The sequence below is a fragment of the Aulonocara stuartgranti genome (assembly GCF_965226115.1).
Source record: "Aulonocara stuartgranti genome assembly, chromosome: 20".
NCBI classification, from domain to species: Eukaryota; Metazoa; Chordata; class Actinopteri; order Cichliformes; family Cichlidae; genus Aulonocara; species Aulonocara stuartgranti.
Window position 1 is genome coordinate 21,148,962 of NC_138956.1, and position 10,244 is coordinate 21,159,205.

The following is a 10,244-nucleotide window of genomic DNA, read 5'->3' on the forward strand; positions in this document are numbered from 1 at the left end:
GGTAACATTAAATTAAAACTGCCTTTCTGATTGAATTTGCATATTATCGATGAACTAAATGAATAAAAGATCACGTAGATTAAGGGTACATTGGATTTTTTTGCATACGTTCAGAGAGGGCATTCCTCCGCATCCACAACAGTCCCGTCTTCAGTCCATCTGTACGCTGTCCACGTCTCATTGGTTCGGATGCGCGGGGTTATGCAGGGCGACGATTCTGTTTGGACCTTCCTGCTGTCACATTAGGGTGACGAAAACGAGGATTGGCTGAGATCCGTTCAGCAGCGGTTTAGATTGGCCGATGTGTCGTCGCGTGGCTTCATAGATGGCAGGTTAGTGGTGCTGATGCTGTGACAATGGGAGTCATCCAGATATGCATCATCTGGCCCGAGTGTGCCTGAAAGACAGCAGCAGGACCCAGGCTTGTTGTTATTTTAAAGGGACGGAAAAGTAGCAGCAGAGACACGAGGATCATCCTGCTGCTCTGAGAGGGTGAGTTTTACGCACGGAAAACAAACTGGCATGCTGGGGGCGGGGGGCCTCATAGCTGTTTTTGGTGTGAAGTGGTGGGGGGGGGGGGGGGGGGGGGGTAGCTCTGAAGTAGGTTGTTAGCAGGACCGCTCACTGCAAGGATCAGTAGCTCCTGCCGGATTTCTCGCATCCATTTACGATGCGTTTGCCTCTCCCTGGACGCACAGCGCTGAGCACGCTGAGGCACTGTTAATGCAGCGGCTGAAGGAAGGCAGCTGTGAGTCAACTCATCCCCTTGGCCGACTGCATTGCGGAGAGAGCATGTCTTGCAGAATAGCATATGTCAAATATTCTCCACATGCCCGAGACCCAGGTCATGGTGTTATTGTGATGAAGTCTTCATATTGTTTTACATCCTGGGATGTATTTCATTGTATCCAGTCTGATGCAACTAAAAATATGTTAAATTACAAGAAGAGCTCTCATCATCTTTAGTGAAACTCTGAACAGCAGCTGTGCTGCATGTGCACTGATCTGTAGTGAATTGCGTTGCATGCTGGGATTTGAAGTTTAATGAAGAGTATTTAGCTATAAGTCACCACTGTTAACACAAATGTTATTTTTGTTGCTGTAAAAATGCATTTTGGCTTCTCTTTGTTTTCTAAGTCTAGTGATGGGAGTGTTCAGCCGACAGAAGTTTTTCCAAGAGCTCGCTCATGGCTGCCTTCTGCCCACAGCTCAGCAGGGCCTGGAGCAGGTATGGCAGCTGCTGGTTATCTGCCTGCTATGTCGACTTATCTGGATGTTCGGTGAGTACAGAGCTTTTGCACCCCAGCCAGTGTTATCAGACCTTCACTTTAATCTCTAATCACATACATTATTCTTTATTTTTATCTGGCTATGTCAGGTCTTCCTTCTTTTGTGAAACACCTGGTCACAGTGGCAGGAGGTTTCTACACGCTCTACCTGTTCTTTGAGCTGCACATGATCTGGGTGGTCCTTCTCAGCCTTCTCTGCTACCTCTTCCTCTTCCTGTGTCGCCATTCTACCATCCGAGGCACCTTTCTCTCCATCACTGTGCTCATTTACCTGCTCCTGGGGTAAGAGAGTCCTCTTGTGTTACTTGACAGTTCAGTATTACACATTAGGTGTAATACTGAACCAAAGAGCTTCTTTAATAATTCATTTTCCCAATGGGGCCACATGAGAAGCTGGAAGTGTTGTGGGGGTTACATAAATAAGCTGAACTCAATCTAAACTGCTATAAGCAATGAAAATGTGAAACAGGCAAAGTGAAAAAAGCACAAATTTTGTCAAATCACAAAGCTGGTCTTGACAGCTCCATCTCTGGATGTGTAAAGCTTGGTAAGGAAAAAAGTCCTTGTTGCTTTTGCAGCTTCGCTAGCAAAGCTTTAGATGTCCATTTTCAGTCTGCATCAGTCAACTTCTTGTATTTCTCTGTGTGTTTAGTCTCGTAATGATGATTCAAACTGTAATCCTCAAACACAACAATCTGCTCTCTGTAAACTAAGCACAGTTCTATAGATGACTCCAGTAAATAAAAGCTCAGAAGTCAATGTCTTCTTAAAAACTCTGCATTCTACAACAAGATTTCTTTTTTAACGTGAGCTGACATCTGTCAGGGCTAGCAAACACATCTGTCATAAACACTGGTTCCAACACGTTACAACGTGCTTTCACACTGTACGCATGTACGCATGTAAAACATTTTTAAAAAGCACCTGAATTCAAAATAAAAGCAACAAAGTTTATTGTGATTTCCCCCAATATTTCTTTAAATGTATGATGTATACTTATTCACGCCTAAATCCTAATTTCCAATTGACTTTAAGCTTGTGAATTCGGGAATTTGGCCGATTTGGGAAAACTCAAGGAATGGTCTTTTCTTTTCATTACGACTACCTTTCCTTTTCATTTCATCAGGGAGCTACATATGATGGATACCACTAACTGGCACAAGATGAGAGGTAAGACAGCCATCATTTGTCTCTTAAATGTGATTGCTGTCTGTATACTTTAATATTCCCATTAGTAATGTCTAATTTTGGAATACAACAATCATTTAAATGCTGCTGCTGTCATCCAGGTTCTCAGATGGTGGTTGCAATGAAAGCCATTTCTTTGGCCTTTGATTTGGATAGAGGTGTTGTGACCAGTGTGCCCTCACCCATTGAGTTCATGGGTTATATCTACTTTGTGGGCACAGTCATCTTTGGTCCCTGGATCAGCTTCAACAGCTACAAAGAAGCTTTAGAAGGCCGTAAGCTGGTAGGTGCGATACTATATCTTTTAGATCTGAGTGAGGATTAATTTTAAAAAAAGTGAAAGAACAGCTGATGTTTCCTTCTTCTCCTTAGAGCCTTTCGTGGCTTTTAAAAGTGTCTGTTAGCTGGGTGAAGAGCCAGGTCTGCCTTGTTATTTCCAACTGTGTGGCACCCTACCTCTTCCCTTATTTCATACCTGTTTATGGAGACAAGCTGCTACGAAGGTGAGGAGAACACACACATTCATACTGTAAACAAATGCCTGTGTATTCTTGACTTGGTTTGTGGCTTGCTGTTCTGTTAAGATAATGTGTCTGTCACCTGCTTTGTTTACAGCAAAAAGAGGAGGAAGATCAGGTAATTAATTGCCCACCTCAGTGACTCTGAATAAACCAAACACTGTAGGCATGCATTCCTCATAATCACCATTTGTCCAAAACCTTTGCTTGCATGTATCTACCCACTTCATCCTCCTCCTCCTCTCTGTGCAGTTATATATGTACCAGGAGACCCCTCTCACCCTCTCATTTACCACAACACTTTCACCAGCTTGATGAAGCATAAATCATCACAAGGCAAGTCAATAAACCTTTTTTTGTCACTAACATTGCTCTCTTTATCCTAATGCTACTCAGGGCTACACCAGCTAAGTATGTTTTTTACTCATCTGTAGTAGCCACTCAGTAAAGTCGGACGTTATTTGAAGCTGGATTGTGATATTCATCTATTTCTTCCCATTTTGGTGTCCCTGCATTAGGTGGCTACTGGCGTATGAGAACACACTGTCTTTCCACTTTAGCAATTATTTTGTTGGCTATTTGAGTGAAACTACCACTACTCTGGCTGGGGCAGGCTTCACCGAGGAGAAAGACAACCTCAAATGGTTAGAACTGCAAGCGCACCTGCTAACCTTGAGTGTGTTTCTCTTTATTCACATTTATAACAGGCCACCGCCCATTTACCTTTTACTTTGCAGGGATATGACCGTATCCAAGCCGCTTAATATAGAGTTTCCTCGGTCAATGGTGGAGGTGGTAACATCGTGGAATCTGCCCATGTCTCGCTTTCTGCACACCTGTGAGTTCAAGACAGGCGGCAGCTGTTTTTGCTTTAGTTTGCCATTGTGAGTGTAATGATTATGGCTCATTTAAATAGAAATTCTTATACCAGCTCACAGATGTTTTTGCTCTAATTTCACAGATGTTTTTAAGAGTGTACTGAAATTTGGGACATTCTCTGCTATAATGGTGACATATACAGCCAGTGCCCTTTTGCATGTGAGTCCTATGCAGACTTTTCCTACAATTACTTTTTTAAATGCATTTTTTTTTTGTATCAGTAACTGGATTATTTTGACTGAAGCTCTTTTACCTCACAGGGTTTGAGTTTTCATCTAGGTGCAGTCCTAATATCTTTGGGATTCATCACTTATGTTGAGCATGGTAAGCAGAGTTTTGTGGGGGGTTTTCTCTTTTCCACATTAGAACCTTTCCATTTGGAGAAGGTGCTTAGGTTTGCACTAATGGCTAATTGCACTCACTGTGAAACACTGTTTCTGTTTACTGCAGTGCTTGTAATTTTCCTCTTATGCTGGAAAAAACTCATCTATTTGTTTTGTTTTAATGCACTGGTCTTGTTTCGTGTTTTAGTGTTGCGGAAGAGGCTTGCAGCTATTTTTAATGCCTGTATACTGTCAAAGAAATGCCTGCCAAACTGCACTCACCAGAACAAAAAGGTAAAATGCAGCTCCCTCGTATATTTGTTCTTCTTCTTCAAACAAAAAACCTTTCAATTATCAACCGTTCAATTATTATTATTTTTATTCAAAAGAATTGAGTAAGTTGAGTAAATATGATCATTTCATATTTGAAACAGGGACAAGATTGATAGCCTTCATATAGATGCTCATTTTAAGGAAGGAGATTTTTTACAGTGGGACTGAGCAAAAGTTCTCCAGGCTTTCTGAAGGTCATTTTCTATTTTTCACTTATTTTCAGAACAGTTCACATTCCTGTGAAAATGCTTAATACTGACCTGTGAGTCATTCAAGGGTAAAAAAAAAAGACAGATTTTTAAGCATGACAGTGTTGCCACACACACTTCCAATGTAGTAAAAACAGAGAAGAGCTTTATAGAGTGGAACACTATCAGTCATGGATTGACCTTCCCAGAACCCTGGACCTCAACATTAATGAAGCTGTCTGGGGTCATTTAGACAGAAAACTGAACAAAAGGCAGCCATCCAGCCTGGAGTACACTTCCTGAAAAAAAATATATATATATGTGTGTGTGTGTGTGTGTGTGTGTGTGTGTGTGTGTGTGTGTGTGTGTGTGTGTGTGTGTGTGTGTGTGTGTGTAGGCAGACCTACATATAAAACGCTCATGTAGACTTTTCTTTGTGTACAGGCTGACCTGTGCTCCAGCTGAGATGCATTGCTCTGTGTGGATTTAACAAGATTTATCATGTAGCAATAAAATGTTATATGATGCATCATGGTGGATTTCCAAACGCTACACAGTATGAAGTTAGTATAAAAAGTAGAATTCATTGAGTGAATATAATCAGTATAACCATCATAAATTAAAATTAATGTCAGCTGCTCTGGATTTAACCTGATTTTGACCAGAAAACCACAGCACACTCTGTACCAGTCCATGACAGTTCATTACAGTAATCTTCACCATAATACTACAAAATAATCACTTTATCCTGCTGTAAACCGCCTGGTATTTTTATGCAACCTTTGAATTATATACAGGAGTTATACTTCAAATTATTCAGTAAGAAATTTCTCATTTTGTGGGGGAAATAGCTTCCTTTCATGAAAAAGGAACACTTCATGTATAGATCCAGTATCTGATTAAAGACTAAAAATGAATTACAACATCACAGGTTAGCTCTAAATTTCCAGTTAATCAAATTTCTCTCGCTGAGCAATCCTCACATATCTCCTGTTTTTATTTCCGTCTTTCACCATCTCTATGAGTGTTACACTTAAATATTCCCACTTGTGTTTGGGGATATTTGCTAACCTGTTTGGAAAGCTGCATTTGAATTTACCTCCCACTTACAAACATTCCCCCTTATTTATGTTCACCCCACTTCAGCAGGACAAGTTAGATGCTAAGATAGTGTGACCACAACTTTATTAACTTCTGCACAATTAACAGCTTACACGGCTAATAAGGGGGGGAAAGGGATGTGTTGAGGATGTCATTCATTTTCCTGCTGCTTAATAAATATCTCCATGCCATCAACTGGAAACAAAAACTCAAATGCATCACCTCAATGAAATTTTGCAAAACAAAAAAAAAGCATACAATGAGAATGAAGTGATGACATTTTTGATATTGAAAAGGACAAATGTCTGAGCAGACTTGCAACTAGATTTGTTGGCATTAGAGTTGCAAACAGCTGCAAAGACTGCTTTTCTTCCAGCTGTTTTATTTGTGAAAATTCTCATTGCACAGACATATATGTGACACTTGAGCAGGAGATGCTCTAAATGGACCTACTTTAGCTCCATACAGCACCAGCTATTTTTCCCTGTTTGTTTTCCCCTCAGAGGAATAAAATTATAACAATTTTATTCCTCATCATCTTACATTTTGATTTACTGTAGCCTTCTTTCATTTCTAACAGGATAACAGGATAAGTCATTATGGTGGAAGACACAAGATTATTTACTTAATGTATTACTAAAGAAGTGTGGACATCAGGTTTTATTGCCATCGCATCTGCTGCGGTTATATTAAAGCAGTCCCGAGGGACTGTCTTGTGCCTTAATTTGACACAATTTGAGAGTTTGCTGACAGGATGCCCAGCAAAAATCCCTTTTTAACACACAGCAGAGCACCGGGAAGGGGAACGTAATCATTTATGCCAAGGAAAAACAGCTTGCATAAACCATAGTACATAATTGGGACATTATTACATTGAAGCCCTGAAATCGTGCTTTTAAATCTTAAGTATTTTGCCATGTTATTAAGTGAAATTGGCTAAAAGAAGGCATTAGTTTTTAAGAGTGTAATAAACATTCTTTGATAATCTTCTTCAACAAATCTGTGTAAGGTTCTCAGGACCCTAATATGAAAATCTTGCAGAGGTTACAGATTTGGGGTAGTAATATTGAGTAAGGAACTTGTTTATTCTTACATTATACCTTCTTCCTCCACAGGGGTTATGGGTGTATATGATAAACATAGCATTCAGTGCTTTGGCAATACTGCACTTGACATACCTCGGCTCAGTGTTCAACTCCAGTGTGGACTTTATGGAGGAGGATGAGGTAAGACATGATAAGAGTATGCTAAGCCCCAGAGGAAAGCGCACATTTTGCAGGATAGAACCAGAGAAGAGATTGGAAAAAGAACATTTTAAAATACAGTAAAATGTGAAATCAAGTTAATGGTATTCAAAAGCTTTAGATATTATCGTTGTGTATATGACTAGTTAGGCCAAATGCACGAGTTGTTTTTGAGGAACCTTTACAAATTCAGGATATGTATAGAAGGCTAGCAGTGTGCTATTGACGTAGCATTGTGACATACTGAAGTCCCAGCATGTTTAGAAGATTAAAGGTGTCTATATTTATATGCCCTGCTATAAAAATGTGGAGCTCACTGTGACATATGAATGTGTGAATTGCTGCATAGGAATGTAACCTTAGTTGTGATATTTATTATCAACAGTTAAAGTAATTTATGGTTTTGCTGGATGAAAGGCCTTAGATGAAATTATTTTCAGTCAGTAATGACAAAAAAAAATCACATTTTGTAAAGATCTTTCAGGAAAAGGTTTAAATGATACTATACACTATACTACTACACATTACTGGACTCACTATGTACATCTCCTTACAGGATAATATCACCCATCATACCATTCAGAAGTGGTCAGAGCTGAGCTGGAACAGCCACTGGGTCACATTTGGATGCTGGATATTATACCGCCTTATTCTCTAATAATAAGAAATGAAGAAAGAGTGAAGGAAGTAATAATGAGAGATGGAAAACTGGTTCTGCACTTCTGCACTGTGACTTTATCCTGCATCAGACCGAAGAGAACAGAATCATCCTGTATACAACAACGAACCAACATTCAGTGTTCAGGTTGCACCACAAGTTGGCTGGGTAATCTATTATTCTAACCTGCTGGGGACTAGTTTTGATATCCATGAAATGATAGCTCGCTCCTCATTTCTTTTCTCTGCGTCGCTCCCTTTTTATCTGAGCCGCAGTTATCGAGCCCTCATGTTGTGACAGCGGTTACCGATGTCTCACTGTGAGTCACAATCAATACCTATCAGCATGGTGGATATTGGCCGCTTGTTTCTGTGGACACACAATAAAGCCCATTATCTAGGTTTCAGCGTCGACTGCGGCAGATGGCCTCAGTCGACGTTTCTCTTCCCTTTTTATGTTATAAAATCGTTTCAGTTTAAAGGGTAGGGGTGGCAGTCATCAATGTCTTCTTATAGTGAATAATTTCTATGAAATGACCTAAATCAATAGTGCAATTGTAGATCTCTCAGTATTTTACAGCTTCCTCCAACTGTCTGTGCGTAGTACTCAGCCCTTTCTAAAAAAAATAAAATAAAAAATGCTCAAAAGAATATGAAACAGCTGAGACTGTAATTTTCAGTGAATGTCACTCAAAAAGAAACGACGAGTACATTTGTGAAAATGTATCTCTGCAGTCCACACAGTCGGCATTCCTCTGTCAAAGCTGGTGTTCATCAACCATCATTAACATCGAAGGCTCCACTCTGCACTGGTGCTATGCAGAGCTTTGCAGGTGCACGCCTACTTGATATAGCTATCTCCTGCCACTTGGGGGTAGTATCAAGAACAACTGGAAATGTGGGTTACTTTTTGTGTTTGCTTTGCTGTTGGTCCTTTGCCTTTATCCACAGAGACTGTATATGAAAGACGGCCACCTCAGCCTCCTCTATTGATTTGTGAAGTCCCATTTTAAGCCTCTAATTTAGCTTAATGGCTGAAACCATCTTTTTGTTACTTTGTTTTTTACTCAGAGGGCACCGTATTTTCCTGAGGAGGTGTATTGCTACATTGTGAGCTAGTGCTAGCTTGGTTAGCAGTCTGCATTCATCAAATGCATTCAACAAAAATGCTATAAAATACAACCAATACTCTAGTAATTAGTGCTAAGTGCTTTTAAAATAAACGAATACAGTTTCACTCACTCACACCGCAAATCTTAATTTAGACAAGCTAACTTAGACAGCTAGCATCCTAATCAACACCCACCAGCGATAGAGGCCACAGCTGCTTATTTGTTGGACATTTTAATATTAAGCCAGTGGGGATTGTTTCATCATGGCCATTTGAAGTATCTGGCACCTTTTCCTCTTTATGTGAACGCTGCTGTGGTTGTTCACTTTTTGGTTCAACCAATCAGCATTCAGACTATTCACCGGTATAGGAGCAATGCACCTCTGACCTGTTGGAGGAGAGCATGCAAACATGTCTCCTTAGCACCTTCTTTTGGTTGTGTTTTCCTCATTCTGTCCTCTGGGTAAACACATAGAGCTACACCAGCAGCGGACAATAAATCAGCTTTGACCCAACCACATCAGACATTTTTTAATTGCCTCCTTTGATTGAGGAATTGCCGTTGGTCTTACGCAGAGACCTACTCTTGCCTATTTTCAGTTTATTGTAGTTAACAGCAGAGACAAAACTTTCCTATAGTTTAGTTAGGGTGTTAGCTTTGGTCTTTTCATGGAATTACTATAAGAAAAAAACTGAAAATGACGAGTCTCGTTCTTTAATAGAGCTTGTCTCTTGAGCATGTGTAAGACAATGAGGAATTAATTTTGAATGAAAAGAGCACAGATTATGGTTACAAGGCAGCAATTTTATTGTCAACAGTAATGATTTCCCTTTTAGTGAATTTTAGATAAAGACAAATATTCAGTAAGTCCATGAATTAAAGTTTGTGGTGGAGTTTCCTGGTGTTTGTATTTAGCTTTGTGTTAATTTGTTAATTTCATTTGAACTGAATTATTTCCTCTTGCTTAGAATAGGTTGTATTAGTATTTTTAAAACTCTGTTATTCCTCAGTGCAGAAAAAAAAAGGTTTAGAATCAGGGTAATTTAAAATGTGATTACACGATATTAAATATTCAATCTTAACTACAGATTTTTAATACACGGCTGCTTTTAATGACACATTTATGTAATTAATGATGATCTGATAAAATAATACAAGTGTCCAGTCTGTCTTTCCTTAATCTAAACTGTCAAAGGAATTGCTTCTTGCCTAGCATGTCGTGTTAGATTAGAGCCTGAATGTTCGTCTCTGCCCAAGAACAAGTGCTCAGTCTTTGCAGACCTAACATCACTCAGTATTTTAAAACCTGTTCTGATATTTACTTTAGGTCAATGTTTTTTCCCTGTAAATGTGAAGGCACTGGTACACCTGTGATATTTTTATAAAATTTGTAATGAAACCTGGAATGTTGT

At 39.5% G+C, this 10,244-nt stretch overlaps 1 protein-coding gene across 3 annotated transcripts; it reads left to right on the forward strand.

Annotated features, from left to right (window-relative positions):
• The first annotated feature begins 335 nt into the window (after positions 1-335).
• On the forward strand, positions 336-10,229 carry LOC309697646 (protein-serine O-palmitoleoyltransferase porcupine-like). Of its 3 annotated transcripts, none has more exons than XM_082519723.1 (15): positions 336-492; positions 1,138-1,280; positions 1,379-1,571; positions 2,416-2,459; positions 2,579-2,760; positions 2,850-2,980; positions 3,093-3,113; positions 3,392-3,406; positions 3,514-3,639; positions 3,733-3,833; positions 3,957-4,033; positions 4,135-4,198; positions 4,406-4,491; positions 6,935-7,045; positions 7,620-10,229. In XM_082519723.1, exons 2-15 carry the CDS (start codon positions 1,145-1,147, stop codon positions 7,719-7,721), a joined length of 1,389 nt encoding a protein of 462 aa, XP_082375849.1. In that variant the 5' UTR covers positions 336-492; positions 1,138-1,144; the 3' UTR covers positions 7,722-10,229. The 3 variants fall into 3 exon arrangements, with proteins under 3 accessions (XP_082375849.1, XP_082375850.1, XP_082375851.1); XM_082519724.1 differs by having other exon boundaries at positions 1,143-1,280; XM_082519725.1 differs by lacking the exons at positions 6,935-7,045; positions 7,620-10,229 and adding an exon at positions 4,632-4,705.
• Positions 10,230-10,244: the final 15 nt, after the last annotated feature.

What these genes read in the sequence shown, in the direction of transcription:
- LOC309697646 (XM_082519723.1), top strand. Translation starts at nt 1,145, where the DNA reads ATGGGAGTGTTCAGCCGACAGAAGTTTTTCCAAGAGCTCGCTCATGGC. An exon ending in GTCTCGCTTTCTGCACACCT is followed by an intron (nt 3,834 to 3,956) that starts GTGAGTTCAAGA and finishes CTAATTTCACAG; the next exon opens with ATGTTTTTAAGAGTGTACTG. An exon ending in CAGCCAGTGCCCTTTTGCAT is followed by an intron (nt 4,034 to 4,134) that starts GTGAGTCCTATG and finishes TTTACCTCACAG; the next exon opens with GGTTTGAGTTTTCATCTAGG.